Consider the following 20,799-nt stretch of genomic DNA (forward strand, 5'->3'; position numbering starts at 1 on the left):
GAATGGTCCTGATCTGATGGAACTGGAGCTCAACAAATGCTCCAGATGGCAGCCTCCAACCCCACTAAAAAGGATCAAAACAGAGGCTTCAGCTGATAAGGTGAACTTTTTGGAGACTTGCCAAGCCAGGTGGATCCTGACAGTGATCTGGTTTAAACAGAAGTTCTTAAATTCAACTGGGCACTGAGTAGTGCTGAAAACTTTACTGGTTTTGGAGGGGGTGTTATTGCAGGCAGGCTACAGAGGAAATTCACTTGGTGGAACAGGGCTGGCTTCTGCTTATTTAATTATTTGTTTTACTTTAATTATTTATACTTATTGATTTTAATTTGCCTGATGATGTCACTTCCACCATGACATCAGTTCTGGTGGGTCTTGGACAGATTGTCATTCTAAAAAGTGGGTCCCAGTGCTAAACGTTTGAGAACTGCTTCAATAAGGTGTTAGTAAGTTGACACCCTTGGTGGTGTATGACACCACTAGTGACCAAAATCACTAAAATCACAGTTTGGAGGAATAATACCATCATGTTATATATCAATCAATGCGTAATTTCATGCAGAATGTGTTCTCTCTTTGTTCTGCCAAAAAACCAGTGGGGGCGGAGTGATGGTACTTCATCACAGCCACCACCTGGGGTGTTGCCCCGCCCACTGCATGGGAGGTGTGTGACGTGCTGGTCTCTTGTACCGGGTGACGCGAACCCTAGTGACGCCACTGCATGGAATATATAAAAAGGAGTTATGTGATTTCACATGGCTATCTGCATTCTGCCCTTATAGAGCAAATGTTGCTGCTGAAGAGGTAAATTACACTTCATATTCTGCAGAACAAAGATTAAAAGTATGTATAACATTACTGTTATTGGCTCTTGTTACATCCCATTACTTCAGAATGAAGAAATAACAATCTAATTGTTAAGAATACATAAAACTTGGGAGAAATTAAAAAAAAAAATCAGCTGCCAAGCAAACCTTGGTTTTTACTAGGGCTGACATTTTCTACCAGGGATGCTCATTTAAGATGTTATCTGTCTTTCGCTGTACTTGCAGAAGAAGAATAAGATACACAGGTGATCTAAATTAGATTTACTCACACAATTACTTCATAGTCTGTAAAAGAAAAGGATTCAAAAATAGGGTTTAAAGACTCGCACGCTCATACCTACCCACCCAGCCACCCCTGTATAAAAATACTTTTAAACCTCAAAGATTGAAACGTTAATGCTGGATTTGTTGTTTTATATAAAAAGGGGTAACGTGATACTGTTTGTACAGTATTTTAGCTTATTAACCAAAAAATACAGGTTGAAATATTCAGGAGTTATTTTATACTCACTTCTGGTGAGCTTGTGCTTTTTGACCCTACTGATGATAAATGCACACAGGTGGAATAAAAACCAGGGCCTTAAAAAAACATCTTCTGCACAATCTTTCAGGAACTTGCTCTGTGGAAGCTTCATTGAAATGAATGGGAGTTATTTCAAGGGTGGTGCTTGTGCCACTCCCCTTTATTTCAATGGCCCACTGCACAAGAGCAGTTTTAAGTGGACTGCGGCTCTCTTGCTGACCGTAAGACTTCTTTTAAAGCAGTGTTTTTTTTCAAGTCAGGCTCTTGATAGGTTGAATTTTTTCTCACATGACTACTGTGGAGGAATTCCAGAAGCACCATTTCCGTTTTGAATGATGTTTATTCAGTGCAACATCTTCCTTTTCCCTTTCCTTTTTAACACGCTGAAAATGATCTTCTTCCTTCAGGTACCATACAGGAGGCCAACGGTGTCTCTCAAAATATTCCTGATTATCTGAATTAAAATCATTAAAAAAAAAATTAGATTCTAAAACCAGGACAAAAATCTTGATTCTGCATATAGTTTGAAATCTCTCGTATGTCATAGCAACCAAATGGTTAAGAAAAGTATAAGAAAATATAGGTTGCATATTCTTTCCACAGATCAGCAAATTCTATGAAGAATGCACAATTTGAAATCCTGTGCAGCATTTCTGGAGAATTTTCAAACAACCTGTCAAATGTAAAGTTCTCATAGTATAGGACTGGGAATATATGCAGTGGTTCCAAAAATTTTGATTGGTGTCTCCCTTGATCTACTGGGCCACTGGCCATGTCTCACCTTTAGGGCTACAGTCCTATTCATTGTATAGGGTGATGGATTTTTTGTGAGGATTCACGACTCCCCTGGCTGGTTTCCGAGGCTCCTGGGGAGCCATGGCTCACAGTTTAGGAACCAATGAATATATGAAATCACAAGTCTATGATGTAGACCTTAGTTCTCTTCTTTAATTCTGGGTGTTGTTTTCTCAGATGAAAAGAAAAACCCCAAATACGAGGGTCGCCCAGAAAGTAATGCACCACATTTTTTTTCTCAGCCTACAGTAATGGTACGAATGCGAAACTTTAGATATACATTATTTGAATTTTCAGGAGTGCACACACAAATTTTTGGTTTCTTCAGACAGATAGCGTAGCTGCAGCAGTGTTTCAAAATGGCGTCTGTAAGTGATGTACGTTACAAGCAGCGTGTCGTCATTGAATTTCTCACTGCGGAGAAAGAAACTGTTGGGAACATTAACAAACGTTTGTGTACAGTTTATGGAGAATCTGCAGTCAACAGAAGTACGGTTAGTCACTGGGCACAGAGGGTGAGGCCATTAGAAGGCGGTTCAGCAGAGCTCCAAGATTTGCAGCATTTGGGGCGGCCATCCACGGCTGTCACACCTGACAAGACGCAGCTTGCTGATGTGGTCATTTGCGAGGACCGACGCATAACGACTAGGCAGTTGGCGCTGAAGCTGTCAATCAGCAAAGGAAGTGTGGATGCAATCATCTGTGCTCTTGATTACTCAAAAGTGTGTGCATGATGGGTTCCGCGCTGTCTTACGGTGGAGCACAAATCTCTCAGAAAAAACATTTCTTCTGAGTTGCTGAAACGTTTTGAAGATGAGGGGGAAGTGTTCTTGTCCAGGACTGTGACAGGTGATGAAACCTGGGTTCACCATTTTGAGCCCGAAACAAAACGACAGTCGATGGAATGGCGTCATCCTCAATCTCCACAGAAGAAAAAATTCAAAGCAACTGCTTCCGCTGGTAAGGTCATGATCACTGTGTTTTGGGACTGTGAGGGCGTCATACTCATTGATGTGATGCCAAGAGGCAGCACCATTAATTCTGAAGCTTATGTGAAGACATTAACCAAACTCAAGAAGCGCTTCCAGCGACTTTGGCGCCATAACAACCCAGGTGAATGTTTGATTCAACATGATAACGCTCGGCCTCACACAAGTTTGAGGACTTTGGAACACATCACTAAACAGGATTGGACTGTGTTACCCCATTCACCCTACAGCCCTGACCTAGCTCCCTCAGACTTCCACTTGTTTGGGCCGTTAAAGGATGCCATTCGCGGAAGACATTTTGAGGATGACGAAGAGGTGATTCGCACAGTGCAGAAATGGCTTCGTGACCAGAACAAGGAGTGGTACCAACAGGGCATACACGCCCTTGTGTCTCACTGGAGGAAGGCCATAGAACTGGACAGAGAATATGTGGAAAAATAGGGAGTGTGGAAGAAACATCATTCTTTCTTGTGTGTAAGTTTCACTGTGTTCAATAAATAATTGTTGAAGAAAAAAAATGTGGTGCATTACTTTCTGGGCGACCCTCGTACATATGAAAAACACAAAACAGAAATCAATTAATGCACTGTTTGTGGGGCAGGGAGGATAATGACAAGCCTGGGGAGGGAAACAGGCAAGAGGCACTCTGGTTACTCTGTCTCCCATTGCTTTGGTAATTTAAAGGTATGTGTCCTACATCCAAATCCGTTGAAAACTTGAATCTCGGAAGGTGAATGAAGCACTGGGCAAGTTTACTTAATTTGCAAGTTTTTTCTTATGTGCACCCAATAAATAAATAAATAAATAAATAAATAAATAAAATAAAAGGGAAAGCAAATGTATAATTGAAGTGGTGGAGAAAAGCTTGCCAAGCAGCCTTACCAGGAGATTTAGTTTTGATTTCCTTGCGGAACTTGGAACAAACACTGTTGTAGTTGGTGCAGATAAAGTGCAAGCACCAAGCTGCCAGCTGGTTAGCATTGTGGAACTGGAAAACAAGAGCACTGAATTAATATTCTGTGTGGTTAACAGCTGGGTTGTGGAATAATTCTGAAGTTAAGGCAAGAGAAAATTATTCAGGGAGTGAGCCATCTTAGTGGCGTGTGAAAGGGTGGACATAACTATACACACAGTACTATGTTTCAGAACCATGGAAGCAGCAGGGCACAACATGCACTGGGTCCAGAGGACAGTGAAGATATGTTCCAATTAAATGGAACAGTGGCTAGTAATAGCTTCTCACTTTAAAACAAAGAGACTCAGTGGCAAACCACTAGGAGTTCTATGAGAGCCACTCTCAGGACCGGGCTATGAGTTAGGAGCAAACATGGGTTTCCCAATGACTCAGAACCCTAGTGCAGGAGGGGAATCTTTGCAGGGGTAAACTGGTTGGCAGGAGAGATATAACGCTGCAAGTATCCAGAGTTTTTAGCTCATATTTTCTTCCAAGACCAGCTGGGAGAAAAATGACCTGGATATATTTGCAGAGGAGAATTTTCAGGAGGAACCTTGTTATGCCTGCTGAAACTTCCCCTACAGGTGACCTGTTCCTGCACTACCCCAGCAAACTCAGGATTGGGAACACATGTTTGCGGCAGTAATGGGCAGTTTCCCCCTGAACTTTCTAAGGAACAGTGAGCTGTAAAGTATAAAAAAAGGTTTCAGGATTCCTGATGGACATCGCATACCTTTATTTTATTCAATATAATGATGTATCGCTTGATAGAAACTGTTTAGCACAAAACAGTTTTCTGTTCACAAAACAAGAAATCCATTGGAAAGAAGAGAAAAGATAACTTCATAGTGTAGAAGCATTCCAAAAAAGGAAAGCAATTGAAACTTTCTTCTCATCCAGGGGAAATATGCAATAGCTTTCCAAGTATTCTACAATCTGCCTTAGAAAAAATGTCTTTCATTTCGAGTCCCCCCTATTGCTACAGAGAACAGATTCTGTCCATATTGATGTGACACTAACCTGGGCTATTTCCAAATAGTACAGCACTTCTCCGTCTATGCTAACGCCACTCATGGCCGTTTTGGTCAGCTCCTGCACAGCATGCTGCTCTGTTGTGGTGGGGGAGAAACAAAAACCAGTTGACTTGGTAAAAATAACTGTATTTCAAACCAGACTTCATTTTAACTCTGCTCCCTTATCCCCACTACAAAGCTGCCCAAGGAAATGAAGGGGGGGCAGCGATGACAACAGCGTGACAGTTTGGGCTCATGTGGATTTCGTTTCAAAGCCATGAAATAAAATGGAATAATTTTGCTTCTGGCCACTTTTCTTTGAAACAATGGAGAGGAAATTGGCAATTCTAGGAATTAGCTATCATCATAATACTAACAAAATAATTAAACAAGTCAAATTGGAACAATAAAAGTAACCTGGAGTGTTCTTTTATGCAAAGCTTGCTTGAACTGGATTCATTTAAAAACTGCTTAAGATCACTTATTAGGCTCTCAAAATGGGAGCTTACAATGGAAACATTAATTCTCATGCTCTTTCAATTAAGAGTAATCAGGCTGGGCGTTGCAGACTCTGATTTGCCTTCCTTCTTAAAATCATGCACAAGCTTTTGCAGTGGGCTAAATAAATTCAGCAGAGAGGAAAGAAGGAAGCATTACATTTCTCTAAATGAAAATATTATGTGCTGCCTCTTGGTTTTAGAAACCAAAAACACATGTCTGTAATTGCATCAAGTATATGACAAAACAACAGCCATTGATTTCAGTATCACTGAAGCCAACAGCAACACCAGTGGAAAACCAGAAACTTTACCTGCAAGTGCAACCAAGTGTGGGAGGCAAAATCTGTTTGCCAGTGCAATTAATTCAAGCATGTCCAACTCCTGATTGGATGAGAGTTGCTTGGTATACAGGTAATCCAGAACAGCTTGCATGGAAGTCTTGTTTATGTTAGGAAGAACAACCTGGGGGGGGGGGGAAGAGGAAAAAGTATTTTTAAAATGTTTGGTGCTGGGAGAGGATATAGTTAAGGATGAAACGCATAGGCTACATGGCTATTATAAAACTTTGCAATGTTATAGGAAATTTTTTGGGGGGGTGGGTGGGCTGGAGAGAGACAAATGGAAGGAGCTCTTTATTGCAAAGACACTCAACCCCCGATGGCTTGCCCAAACTTTTTACCCATAAAATAAATGTGGGGATAATCCATCTATGAGCCCTGTTGACACAAATGCTCATAGCCAGAGTTCCTTTTAATGATCAAACATATTAATAAATTAATGAATGACCCAATATCCAGCCCATAAAGAACCTCATAACAAAACAAGTGAAATCCTACATAATTAATCAAATTTCCTCCCACAAAAGCACATCACTTGTTTTGCTACGACAGAACCAACTGCATTATATGCCACTTATTTATCCTGATTGCACAGCAGTTTTATTTCCAACAGACTCTTGGCCTCTGTTGCCCTGGGCAGCTGAACAAATTGGAAGTTCCTCTTAGGTGAAATATACATAGGGCAATTGAAGAGACAGCAGACTTTCTCTTCCACTCTGAGCACCACAGAGATATAATTTCAACATCATGTGAATCTTTTGTTAATGTCCCATCAGATACTGAGTTGCCATAAACTGAACCCTTAGGATGATAGCTCTTCAAAGTGAACTATCAGTAAAATCAAGGACAATGAAGGTGCAAGGAAAAACAAAGGACAAAATGAGCAGTGTTTAGCAATTGCATCCATCTTTATGTTTCACTCTTTGACTGGGTAAACTGGGATTGGACTGGTGAAACGTAGTCTTTGCTGCTACAACACAAAATTAGAGCTCACTGACAGAAGGAGGTCATCATGGTGAAGCCTCCCTCTCAGATGAACACAAAGTCCCAAAATGTAAGGGGTTTCCTTAAAACCAAGCATGATAACCATAGGCAGATAAGAAACACTACCATCCTGAGAGCCAGCAAAATGTAGTGGTCCAGGAGTCGGACGTAGACCTGGAAGACCCAGGTTCAAATCCCTGCTCAACCATGAAGCTTCCTGGATGACCTTGGGCCAGTCACCATCTCAGCCTCACCTACCTCACATGGTTGCCGTGAGGACAAAAGGAGGGAAGGAGTTATGCACACCAACCAGAGCTCCTTAGAGGAAAGGTGGTATAAACATGTGGAAAATCAATTATTTCCCATCCAAATCAATGGTCTTTCACTTGGATCATGCATTTACATGACAAATACATTTGAAAATGCATTTATCATAGGCCAGTATGAGAAAAACTAGACAACTGGGTGGGGAAAAAAGAATACATAGGCACAGGATATACAATGTCAAGGACATTTCTCATTGTCATATTTGAGCTTTGCTTCTGCATTAGCTCATTCTTGTCCTTAATAAAAGTGTTGTATAGCTAAAAATAAATCAGAGATGCTTTCAGAGCTGCTGATTATTTTTCAGCACCTAGCAGTATTATCTTTCCTGTGGCAATTACTTTCAATAACTCTGGTGTTTAAGCTGAAACACTCTCAGCATTTCCAATGACATTTTCCCCCAAGAATAAATAGTAACTGAACATAGTGACGGCGATGGGGAAAGAAAACCAGCTTTCTCTTCCTAAATTATAAACATATCAGTTTCCTCCAGATGCTGGATGTCTAAGGGGCACCATTTTTCTGAATTAAACTTGGAGGCCCACTTTACTCAAAGCAGTGTCTCATGCAGAGATGCAGTTGGAACTCTTTTAAAGGCCGGTGATGTTGGTGTCTCACTGCATTGCTGTTGGTTATCTCACTGATAACATTATTCCATTATCTTCTGATGCACAGACAGAATTATCCACTTTCACAGAAAGCTGACTGGAAGGAGCCTCACTGGAGTTTTTCAGTATTTCATTAAAATATTTCTTGTAGCATTCTTGTGGTTCTCTAAAGTTACACTAGTGTGTCCAAGCAAGTGGTTTGGACACAACTGAGAGAGAGAGAGAGAGAGAGAGAGAGAGAGAGAGAGAGAGAGAGAGAGAGAGATGCTAGACAAAGCAGCTAGAGGCTTTGAGGAGGAGTTTATTTTGTGACTCTAAAAAGTGCATAATGGCTCCTAAGAGAATTAGGGCTTCAAGATCAACCTACAGATGTTTGAAAGATTTCTTCACAAATTTTAGCAAAAGACAGGAGGAAGATGATAATGGCATTTACCAAAATTCTGAGACATGGTGCACCTCATATGAGTTTGGGAAACAAGATAATTTCCAGATTTGGACAGTTCCCATAGTGTGGTTATGACACTGTGACTTCATTACTGCTCTCCCATTGTCTTGATGTCCCTTGATGCTTATATTTTAAATTGGTGGTTTTTACACCAAAAATGGTACAGAAATAACTTAAATAACTTAAATATCAGAGTGTTGCTTGACATGGTTTTATTCATGTGTGTGTACATGGTGCTGGATGCATGCCAGGTAAGCATGACCCAGGCCCATTACAGAGCATTTTGACTCAAGTAAAAACAGTGTAAATATCTTCAGCACCCACCTGTTGTTCTTCTCCCTGCCCAGAAACTTGAGCATTTTGAATTGGGCTACTGCGGCAGGGAAGCCCCTGGGTTTCTGGGCAGGGAGAGGAACAACAGGTGGGTGCTGAAGATATACAAGAAAAGTATCTGCATATATCCATCTGGCGGGCAAAGCTTTAAAGAAAACCAAAGCATATACAGTGTATTCCTAACGCTTTTTGAAGAGGGAGGGAAGACTAGCAAAGGTAACCACTTCAAAAAACTCTGCCATCTTCTAAACACTTTCTCAAGGACAAATTGGTTCACCTTGCAAAACACACCTGTGCTTAGGTAAGGCACCTAAAGAGTTTCTTTGCAAAAATATTTGGAATCCACTCTTCTAAAAAGACAGGTTGGTGTACAGCAGCCACTAGGGGAGGGCAAAGACCCACTCTTACGGTGACTAATCTAAGGTAGAGAAAACTGAACACAGGATTTTTTTTTCCCCATTGCTGGCTGATACAAGAACTGAAGCACAAAAGCATGAGTTATTGCAGCAAATAAACTGTTCTCCCTGAAGAATTTCAAAACAATAAATAAATTAGAAGGAGCTCATTATATTTATGTCAGATTTCCTCGGATCTTGCTACTTCTCCATTCCATTTCCAAGGCCGTGCTTGTACTTTTGAACCGAAAGATCTCAGATGCAGCACTTTGTGCGCTACAAAATTCAGAACTTTGGCAATTAATATTTTAAGCTTACCGAGAAGCATGCAAACTAGCAGGATTTATAATTAGGAACCAGCCTGTAGAAAATGAATATATGTTCTGGCTGTAGAGTGCTGCTTACTAAAAATCAAGGTATGTATTTTTAATGAACCACCTGCTAAGAAAGCCTCTGGGGAGGGAGTTATGCTTACTGCTGTTTTAAAAGTAATGAGAAAAAATTTAAGTAGAACACAGTCTTCCAGAATATTTAATACCAGCAAGGTAAGGAATAAAGGGGGGGGGGAAGCCAGGCAACAGTCATGCTGAGAGTTATAATTTCCCCTTGTTATGGATGCACCCCCTCAATAATCAGGCCAAAAGCAGATAGGCAGAAAATGATGAACAATCAGGAAATGATCCCAAGCATTTGAGTCTGTATGAAAATAAATCAGGCTGGGCTAAGTTACCCTCTTTCCATAAAACTGTAAATATTACTCAAAATATGATAGCATCTCAGTAGTCCACCAAACACTTTTAACCAATGTAGAAAATGAGTATTGTTCACCTTGGTATGCAAATTATCTTGCTTGGATTTGAAATGTTTTCTCATTTAAGAAGATATTGGAGGAAGGAGTTATTTAAAGTTTCCATGAGCCAAGAGCTGGTCATTATCCAATCTTATAGCCCAATTCTATCCAGCGTTGATTAAAGCAGGGCAGGAGGTCTGGGGGTAACATCTGTTCCCTTCACCCATGTAGCATCCCAGCCTGCTTAACCGAGTAGCCTTGTGTCATGCTGGGAGGGGGATTAGGATGCTATAGAGGCCTGTTCCTCCATCCCCTTCCCTCCTGGGCCTGGTTCGCTCTGTTATGCCCTCCCTGGCCCAGAAACACTCCCTCCCTGCCTCCAGATTGCTCTCTCCCCATCCTCACCTCACTCCTCCGCCACCCAGCAGAAGACCTACTTGCCCGGGCGGCTGTCAAGTGGGACGCAGAGCCCGTGGGATGACATAGCCCAGGGGTGCTCACACTTTTTTGGCTCGAGAGCTACTTTGAAACCCAGCAAGGCCCGGAGATCTACCAGAGGGGAAGGAAGCGTCTGACAGACACCCCCTTTAATGTATGGAGCCCCTGCTGGAGTCTAGTCAGTTTCTTCAGTTTTGTTGCTGCATGCCTGAAGAGCAGCTAAAGTGTCAGTTTCAGTGTCAGTTTAGTGTCAGCTAAATATGTCAGTTTTGTCTAGTCACTAGACGAAACTGACATATTAACAGTTTGGAGAGACAGGGCTCTGCGATCTACTCATTTTGCCTCGCGATCTACCAGTAGATCGCGATCCACCTATCGAGCACCCCTGACATAGGCCTTCCTGCCAGCACCATTTACTCACTTAGTGCTGAAAAGCACTTTAAAATGCTTTTATTGTACCCAGCACTAGCCAGCAGGTTCGGGCTCTTAAGACAATTTAACAGACAGCAGGTGTGCAATGTCTAATTTAAACTGATTCTGCTGTATTTTACAAACTCGTTTCTTTGAAGGATCAACTCACATTTATTTCTCTTAAAATTCAGAGTAAGCCTTGACCCACAGGGGAAAAAAGTCATCAGAAAAGCTGATTCAAGCAGTTTTTTTTTTCAAAAAGAAGTCTTTTCAAACGTTAATTTGAAATAAAAAATATTTTGAAAATGTTGTCTGTGCTAGTGATGACAAACTTGTGAGAAATGTGCCATTATTTAAATAACTGCAATTTGACAGTCCAAAGAGTAAAGCATATGGTACATGACTGAGGTTACATGCTCAAGGGGATAAATACCTCACTGTTGGAGCTTTCAATGAACGATCCTCCAAACATTGCAGACATCCATTCACAGCTAGAGATCAGTAGTGGCTTATGGGCATTTATGTTCCCATCTTCCAACTTAAATGTCACATCTGCCATAGGATCAAAGAAACAAGATCAAAGAACAAAATCATAATCGATGATGGAAAGTGCTTTCAGTCAAAGGTTACAAATGGAGGAGGACATAGTAGATAGCACACAAGTCACTGTCTCACAGAACTATTGTAAGGAATTTGCCATGTTAAAGTTACCCAAAAAGCACATATATAATTCTTAAATGACTGCAATCAAAATCTGGGCCTTTACAGGAGGCACTCATCACTTCCTGAATTCTGGTCAGGGATCGCACCATTCACATACGAGTAAAATCAATGGGTCCACTGACACACAGCCCAGTCCTATCCAATGCTGCGGTAGCAGGGCCACTGGGCCCATGCTGTATCAAGCGTTGGATTAGAGCAGGTGGGAGGACTCCTAGTGGTAAGAAAACATTTGTTCCCTTACTTCTTGTAGTGGCCCAGTCTGCTCAATGGGGCTACTTGGATCTTTGCTAGTTGTTTAGCTGACACAGACCCAAGTAGCCCTGTGTAATGCTGGCAGGCCTGGGATGCGGCTGAGGTCTGCTCTGCAATCCTCATCTGTCCGGGGCCCGAACTGCCCCTTTCCCCTATCCTAAAACACCTGCGTTCTGCAAGTAGTTCTTCCCACCCTCCCCCATCCCAAAACACCCTCTCCCCACCACCAGAATGCCCTCCCACCACTCTCCCTTGCTGCCTGGTGCAAAATTTACCAGTGCTGGTGGCAGTTGGGTGGGATGTGGCACCTGTGGAATAGCACAGGTCTTCTCACTGGCACCACAAGGTGTTGGAAAGAGCTTTATGGCAATTCTGTGACAACCAGCACAGGCGCTGCAGCTGCTGTGCCAGCACTCTTGTTCAACAGAACTGGGCTGCCAATGTGTTTGCATAAATACAGGCAGCACATAATGTGATACACAAAATGGTGAAAGTTGCAAAGTGTCTTGGTGTCAGGGAGGCAGAACTCTTCCTTGTGTTATTACTTAGGTTAATGTCAATGAGACAATACTGGGGGGGACCTCCACATCAACAAATTATCTATCTGCGGATCTGTCTCAAAGTGAGTCCCCTGGACACTCCCCTGGACCCACGTTGAGCCACACCTGGCCCAATCTGAACCCTCTGAAGGTGACTAGATCTATGCTCCAGTCACCTCCGGAGGGCTTTCTGAAGCCCACAGACGCTGCGTGCACCGCCCCGCCCTGCACGCCGGCCACTACAGGTTTCAGAATGGCCGTTATGGCCAAAAAATGCTACCTGGGAAATCAGTAAGTGACTTTTTGGGACCATAATGGCCATTCTGAAGCCCACAGAGGCTGTGGGTGGATGCATGTGGCCTCACCTGCAGAAGGTTTAAAGGGCTGAAACAATGGATTTGCTTATACATAATTTTCGGTATCCACCGGGGTTCTGAAAATGGATCTCCCATGGATACCAAGGCCCCACCTGTACATGTGTCATTGTCTAGTTTAGGGCTTGTTTTTAGTGTAAGATAGCAGCATGCAGGGACTTTCTCCGGGTAGGGGGCGTTCAACCCTTTACGTTCATGTTATTTCCCCACTGAACATCATTCCTGAAGCTCCTAATGTGCCAAATGAACTCTCTGGAGGCCCACAGCAGCTTTGGGGGTTCCCACATTGTGCAGACAGCTGCCTAAAATTAAGAAAAAGTTACTGGGAGATCTCCTGCATTACATACAGTTTTGCCCAACATTAAGCATGTAGATATGCTCTAAAATTGTTCAGCTATTTACTGGACAGTCCTATCTTACTCTCCAGGCCAACAGTCATTAATATTCCCATTTAAGAGGCAGAGAACTGAGGCTAAAAGACAGACTTGTGTGCCTAAGGCTGCCTAGACTGTGCAGGGCAGGGTTCCAAACCTGGATCTCCCAGCTTCAACACTCATGCACATTGTGATCCAGTCGCGCTTGACATTCCATGTCAAGTGGGGCTGTGGCCCTGTCATATGGAAGAGGTAATCTGTGAGCCAGAAAAAACCACACTGACAGGTGTCACTTTGTATGAATGTTGTGAAAGCACATGTGTTTAGCAAATTTTGATCATCCACTGGAAAGCAATTTCTGCCAATGTGAGCATCAGCTCATATCATAAGGGACTCCCTTCAAGTGGTTGTGTTATGTGGCTGCTCTCCTTGGAAGGATTTTAAGCTGCACCACCAGCTTCCATGCAAGTGTTGTAAACTGCTTTGCACATGGAACTATTATTTAATAATTGTTGTGGAGATTTACAAGGAGAATCAGCCACATTGCTGATTTAAGACTGCTTTGAACCCCTCATACACCCCCTTGAAGTTCCGTGGTGAAAGAAAGGCAGGATATCAATACAATAAAATATCAATACAATACAATAAAATAAATCAGAAGGTATTTGTACATACCAGAAAATGTCTCTTTACAGAGACATTCTTTTATCCTATTAGCTTTTCTGACATGGAAAGCCTTTGTAATTTCCTGGTTCATGAAGGCTTCCTTATTTGTAATGTTTTCCACCATCATCCGCAAGTCAAATACTTCCAGTATCTCCGCAATCTGAGCCACCCTGGTGAGATCTTTTTCATTTTCATCCAGCTGGCCTGTGTACAAAAACTGCAAAACAGTTTTAAAAGACCCGGGCTGAATAGAGGCATCCATCTTGACAACGGTAACAGTGCAGGTCCTCTTTGAAACTGGGTTGACTTGCATTTCCTTGTGCATGCTAACAAACCCTTTGCCCCAAGATGTCAGAGCTCGCTTCAAGCAACCAGCTTCCCCTGCTTCAAGCTCCGTTGAAGGATTACCGCCATTTGTCAATGATGTGAGTTTGACATTAGGAGTTTTTAAGATGGCCTCACCATCATCATCTGTATCCAGACTGCACGCCCTGGTCATAAGGTTTCTGTTGGTCTTCTCTTTTTTACAATGTGTCTCTGGTAAGTCTGATGTTTCTTCACATTCCATTAAAAAAAGATCATAAAACTTTGAAGAGGAGGTAGCTAGGTAGATCTTGTGAGCAAAAAATTGAGTGTGTTCCTGAAGGATAAACATGACATCTGCACACAATGGATTATCCAGTAAGTACCCAGCTTCATTGATACTAGTCATGGGACACTCTGGGATTTTGATAACTGGAGGAGGTGCCTTTGGAGGTAGAAATGGAGCTTGGAGTAGAGGTTTCTGAACTTTCTTCAGATGTGACTTCCAGAACTGCAGGTGCCTCCTGGAGATCAGTGCAGCTCTAATTGCATTATCAAACACATCCTTGATGCCAAACTGATCAAATACACTAGTTTCATAGTATGGTATCCCAAGTTCCTTGGCAACCTCTCTGCCTCTTTCTGGTGGCAAGATATCAACCCTTTTGATAGGCCTACGAATAAAAACAAAGTAGCATAAAAAGCTGAAAGCAGCTTCCAGAGTTAATTGAATTACACAACTACCTATCAAGGCAGTTTCCTGGAACCTCTGTTTATAAAACTCAGACTGTTCTCCTTTTCCTTCCTGTTTCTCAACATACCTGCTCTCTAGATTAGACAAAGTCATTTTATCTACAACCTCCCATTCAATGGAGGCTCACGTTATCTACAGCCTCCAAGTATCATATATTAGAATGATGTAGCATCAGCCAAGGTCAAGATTCCCTTCCATCAAGCACTATGGAAGTACTATTTCACAGAATGCATAGTTAACTTATGGAGTACTGAAAAGTGGTACTGTACATAAGTATTCTTGATGATGATAATTCATTGTCACAGAATTTGGTGATGGCCACCAGCTTTAGGTGGCTTAAAAAAGGATTAGGCAAATGGAGGGTAGTTTTATCGAGGTTTAAGCCCCAGACAGGTGCAATGGGCCAATCAGAGACCCTAATCACCTGGCTGGCAGAACACACAACCCTACCCATAAGCTGAGCATAAGAGTGAGGCAGTTGTTCACTGGCCACTGCTCACTCTCTGCTGTGAGATGGGCAGCACCTAGGGTAGCAGGGCTGGGGCTGGTTTCAACACTATAAAAGCCCTCAGAAGAACCAGCTAGAGGAAGCAAGGATGGAGGTAAACATGAGAAAAGAAAGGAGAAATGAAAGACAAGAGAGGAGTAAGAAGGAGGGCTTGGAAAAGGGGGAGGAAATGACAGAGGAGAAAAGGGAGAGAGTGGAGGTGAGACTAGCAGCAAAAGTGGGGCATGTCAGGGAAGAGCCACCTGCAGGGGGGAAGTGAGAGGAAGAAGCTTGAAGGCACCTAGGCATGGAGAAAAAAAGGCAGGAAGGATGAAAGAGGGGGAGCTGGGTCTGAAGCAATGAGAGGAAAACAGCCTGGGAAGAAGGTAGATTGACTACACCAGTCTGGCAGGAGGTTCCGCCTTACATCCACCTGGGGGTGAGGAACAGGCAGGACACCCAGCGATTCAAAACCTATCCCAGCCAGAGACCTGGGAACCCTAACCGGTGTCTTGGGGTCTCTGATACACTGGAAAGGTCTACCCCAAGCTCCATTACTGCTAGAAAGCCTCCACTTGAGCCACTTGGCAAGATCCTCTGAGGTGGACAGTGAGGAAAAGGGTGAAGTCAACAACCAGAACAAGCTCTCTCCAGCGTCTGTTAACTCCTTTTTGGATTAAATAGAAAGATGTTAAATGCAGTCTTACACCTGGAGTTAATATGTCAGTAGCCTTTGCAAGCCCTCTAGAGGTAGAACTTCCCCCCAGGAGGAGTTAGAGATGACACCATGCTTACCAGCCACGAAAGCTAAATGGAACCCCCCTGCTCAGAGTAGCATACCTCTGAATGCTAGATGCTGAGGATGAACAAAAGGGGGGGGGGTTGTTGCCTTTGTGCTCTGCCTTAAAGAGGCATTTAGTTGGCCACTCCCCCCAAAAGAAACGGCTAGATGAGTCCTGCTGGATCAGAAGGAGTGTCCATCTTATGTTCTTATTTTATCACAACATAACAAGTATCTAAGCTTTCTGGGTCAATCGGACTCACAAAAAAATTGCCCTTTGAGAAACAGAAGGAAACTGTGTTTGTAAATTTGGGACAAATGGCACTGGATTACGCAATTAGGATATACCGTTGGGCAAATTTTATGGTGTGTGAAACACTGGAGGAGGGTCTGTAGCTCAATGGTGGTGTGTATGCTTTTCATTCATAAAGTGCTAGGTTCAATCCCCAGCATCTCTGATTAAAGGGTCTTAAGAAGCACAGTTGGGAAAAGCTTCTGCCTTGGAGAGTCACAGCCAACTGGAGTAAAGAGCATTGGGCTCAAGGGATCAACAGCCTGACTCAGTATAAAGTAGCTTCATATGTATCCTGAGGAAGTAGAACACTATGCACTCCACAGAAACTGAGATGTGTACAAATGATGCCAAGTGGAAACGTCAGTTCTGCTGTCGTACAATGAAGTCAACTTTACCTTGCCAGTGGCCTTCTGGCTCGGTTTACTGCTTCTAGATCAGCATATCGAAGATCCAGTTGACATCCAACCAGGATGACAGGTGTGCGAGGACAGAAATGCTTGATTTCTTGATACCACATGGTTTTCACATGATTCAGGGAGTTAGGGTTAGCAATGGAAAAACAGAGGACAACAACGTCGGACCTGAAATAAATATGTATTTATTTAAAACAAAGATCAAGTCTCAGCCTTTCTGTACAAAAGGGAAAAGATGTTCCACACATGGTATTGTTGTATTATCCAAAGATGGACCAGGACTGGGTTGTTAAAAGTACCACAGTCATAGTCATAGTCACATAGTCATGCAAAGTGTATGTAACATTCTACTTCCCACTACTACACTGGAGAGCAAGGAACCCTCTTTGTTCCATAGCTGATAGATGCCATTTGCAAGGAGGAACAGAACCAAGGCCAAATTCTACAGCTATTTCTATAACCTGAAATTGATTGTTCTCATCACAACATGCAAAAAAACAAAAAACAAAACTACTTTGCAATGAAAAATTAGGTGATACTCAGCCATTATAGAAGCATGGAAGGTAACTGGATGGTACAATGAATAAACCGTTATTTCAGGAGGACCATTTCACTCATGATGTAGCAAAAACTGGGGGTCTGCCTCCAAGGGTACACAAAATTGAGAGTTGCAATGAAACCTGAGCCTACGATGAGTGCACCTGTAAGATACATGCATTTCCAAATACACATTTATCTCATTCATACATGACATCTTTAGGTGTACACACCCCCAAAAATCTTTTTTTTGGGTGTATTCTAATACAATGTAATGTGTGAAATGGGCCTGAACTAGCAAAAGAGGCTTATTTTATTCTAGTAGGGCAACAATCAATCCCACTGCTCTGAACACTGTAGGCAAAGGTTTCCTTTGTGGTTTAGAAAATGATGTTTCTAGCTGGAGCTAAGCCTACCAGCATCAATCACTTCTTCAACAAGAGTGGAAATTAACATTAGACAGTTCCACCTTTTCCATTTTCTGTGTTAAAAGTGTTGCTAAAATTCAGACATACAGACATTTTAAATTTTAAAAAAGGCTATCAAAGGGCTACAATACACAATGGAAGGAGGAAGAGATTTTTAGAAAACAATTGCTATGGTAATGATTTTGTATATCTTTTTTGTTATAATTAGAAATGTGTTTCCAGGCAACTCATTAGCATGTACACACACACATGCCACAGAACATATGTTTAAGTGCAGCAGGACTCTAAATAACTGAAATTAAGCAATTGGTTCATAACTCTAAGCCACAAATACTACAAACGCCACGAATAATCACTTCAAATCCAGTGCTCAAGAGGGCAAAATATTTTTGCAAGACCCCCAGCTAGCAAGAGTAACAGCCGCTACAGCAAGCTAAATACATACACACACATGCCTGACTCTATTCCAATTCAGTTCTATTAAATTTTAATTGAACATGAATTTATTCTGCCTGCAAGTTTGGGCAATTAACAGAGCATGAACTGTGGATCTCAACATTTGCTTTCTAAATCATTAATGATCTACCTGTTTCATACTGCTGTTCTCCTCATTTCACTGAGGACACAGCTCTATCTAGCATGTCCTAGCAATATCTAAAAATAAACCCCCAGCAATCCAATGCAATGTAATGTACCTGCTGGTCTGAGTTTACATTTAATGGAAGACAGGCAGTCTTGCTCTCAGTAAACAACTGCACATTCATAATGACTCCCATAAACTACTGCACACTCATAATGATTAGACTTTAATTTAAAGGTTTGTGGCAAGTGTACTAACCTTCCTTACAACCCTACACGAAACTATCCCACAGTCTGTAATAGTAACATAAGCTCTTTGCAGACATTCTGAAATACATACATACAGAATCGTGAGGTTGGGCACACAGCAGATTCTCTCCCTGAATATAGAATTTAGAGGTGTTTGAAAATGGTATTATTTACCTTCCTCAGAAGTAAGCCCATTGTGTTCAGTAAGACCTAGACTGTAATCCTATCTTACTTGCCAGAAACAAACACCTCTAAGCATTAGTCATTGCAGACAAACACTGTACTTGTCAGCTGGGGGTGGGGTGGGTCTTCATAGCACCTGGGTTGGGGCTTCCCAGTGCACTCTTACTGATCTTCCCTGACCACACACTTCTGCACAACTTTTGACCATTGCATAGGCCTATTGTGATGTGTGAAAACAATAAATTTGACAGAGTGGGAGAAATGGACACATGTGCATTGCTTATTCAGGTTATTGCTTATCCATATATTCACTTACGCTAATATTTGGAGGAGGTCTGGTCTGGGCAGGAGGTCTGGTCTAGAGGGTAGAGCCTCCATTTGCCTGAAGGTAACATCCAAAGGTCGCCAGTTCCAGGCCACCGGCACCGTGCAACCTTGAAGCAGCTGACAAGCTGAGCCGAGTTATTCCATCTGCTCTGAGCGTGGGAGGATGGAGGCCAGAATGTGAAACCAGATCAGAAAGAAACATCTGAAATGTTGTGGTTCTTAAAAGATAGAACCTTCTTTCAATTGTAAAAATCCCTACGGGGATTTAAATAGCCTGCCTATGTAAACCGCCTTGAATAAAATCTGAGGAGAAATCTGATGACCAAGAAAGGCGGTATATAAATACCTGTATTATTATTATTATCATTATCATTATTATTATTTGCCATCAGTGTTTGCATTTCAGACTTTTTGTATCTGCCATAAAAGAAGAACTGATGGTATAGTTAAAGTTTATGTGAATTAAACTATCTAAATTGCAAGTTCCCATCTGCTTTTTGCCACAGGGTCCATCTGAAATGCAGGTCTCCCCTGTACCTCAGATGGGGATAGAAATTCTTCAGCCATTCTGCAGGGCACTGCCATTTACTGAGGACAGGAATACGAGAACCCTGAGTCACAGTCCATCCCTACATTATCTGTGAAAATGCATTCCCCATCTCCACACTTCTAAATAGATGTAGTGCTGTGAAAAGGTCCCACAGGTTCAATATCTACCTACTTTCTTTTTTTCTTCCTCTCCCAAACAAATTTCCTGCATGCACCCTTGCTTTTCAAAGGGCCAGGCATCCCATTTTGGGAAACCCACATCTAACAGGCAGTGGCATAGCTAAGGGAGTGCAGGGGGTAGCAGCTGCACCGGGCATCAAGCTTTAGGGGGGCAAGAAGCTGAGCTTGACTCTAGTGAACAAAATTGTGAAAATCTTGGTATGTATGAATAATACCATCATGTTACATATCATTGGAAAGGTAATTTAATGCAGAATGCTATGCAACAAACTGCTCTGGAATACTTATATTCTATCAAAAGTTATGGCCAATTAACCAGAAAATGAAAACACAACTGCCTTGTGGAACAAAAAGTAGATTTGCTTAACTCCAAACTGACCTATGAGACAGATTTTTGTAAGTGCCAATGAGATGCATAATACAGCATGGAACCAATATCTTTTTATTTATTTACTTAATTAGATTTGATTTTGTCATGCGGGGGGGGGGGGGCTGCAAAATCTTCTTTGACCCCAGGTAGCAGATCTTTGCCGTAGCTATGCCACTGACTGGGGGGAGGCAGCAGAGCAAGTGGGTGGTGAGCTGCTAGGGGGAGGGGGTGGGCTCCTTCCAATTTTCACTTAAAAAAAAAACAACCCAGGTATGATGTCACTTCTGGTTATGACATCACTTACGGGGCAACATTTTGAACTTGGCATTGGGCTACACGATCATTAGCTACGCCACTGCTAACAGGTAGGTTTGCTGGGTCAAAACTGCACAAGACTGAAATTTCATGCTGGCAAGCCGATACTAAGGCTGCAATCCTATGCATCGTAACTTGGAAGTAAGCCTCAGTGAGCTCAATCAGTCTACTTGCACATAAATATGCATAGAATCAGGATGCTTGAAAGTCTGAAGCAGCAAATTATACCATGCACAAGAGGTCAGGATGCTGATCCAGCTGCCTACAGATCACCTGTCCTTCAGAATTTGTGTTTCTGGTAAGGCAAAGTACATAGTTTATGTACCGATGGAGATTAATTATTGGAAACCACAAAGTCATTTGGAACAAGGACAACTGAATCTATAATTAGAAGCTTTAGAAAATGCAACCAGACTACATCATGAGAAATCGCCAAATTATATATAATTTTGA

The 20,799-nt window shown here is 42.2% G+C and overlaps 1 protein-coding gene across 3 annotated transcripts in view; it reads right to left on the reverse strand.

Annotated features, from left to right (window-relative positions):
• Nucleotides 1–1,187: 1,187 nt before the first annotated feature.
• Nucleotides 1,188–20,799, reverse strand: part of RHOBTB1 (Rho related BTB domain containing 1) — an 86,364-nt gene continuing 66,752 nt past the window's right edge. For 2 of the 3 annotated variants that reach the window (XM_066620410.1, XM_066620411.1), the window contains 7 exons: nucleotides 16,612–16,797; nucleotides 13,606–14,573; nucleotides 11,102–11,220; nucleotides 5,914–6,064; nucleotides 5,110–5,198; nucleotides 4,017–4,122; nucleotides 1,188–1,804 (listed from right to left, as the gene is read on the reverse strand). In XM_066620410.1, coding sequence (XP_066476507.1) covers nucleotides 1,635–1,804; nucleotides 4,017–4,122; nucleotides 5,110–5,198; nucleotides 5,914–6,064; nucleotides 11,102–11,220; nucleotides 13,606–14,573; nucleotides 16,612–16,797 — 1,789 coding nt within the window. In that variant the 3' untranslated portion in view covers nucleotides 1,188–1,634. The remainder of the gene's footprint in view (nucleotides 1,805–4,016; nucleotides 4,123–5,109; nucleotides 5,199–5,913; nucleotides 6,065–11,101; nucleotides 11,221–13,605; nucleotides 14,574–16,611; nucleotides 16,798–20,799) is intronic. The other variant, XM_066620412.1, reaches the window with a different exon arrangement.

Source organism: Tiliqua scincoides, chromosome 3, assembly GCF_035046505.1.
Source record: "Tiliqua scincoides isolate rTilSci1 chromosome 3, rTilSci1.hap2, whole genome shotgun sequence".
NCBI classification, from domain to species: Eukaryota; Metazoa; Chordata; class Lepidosauria; order Squamata; family Scincidae; genus Tiliqua; species Tiliqua scincoides.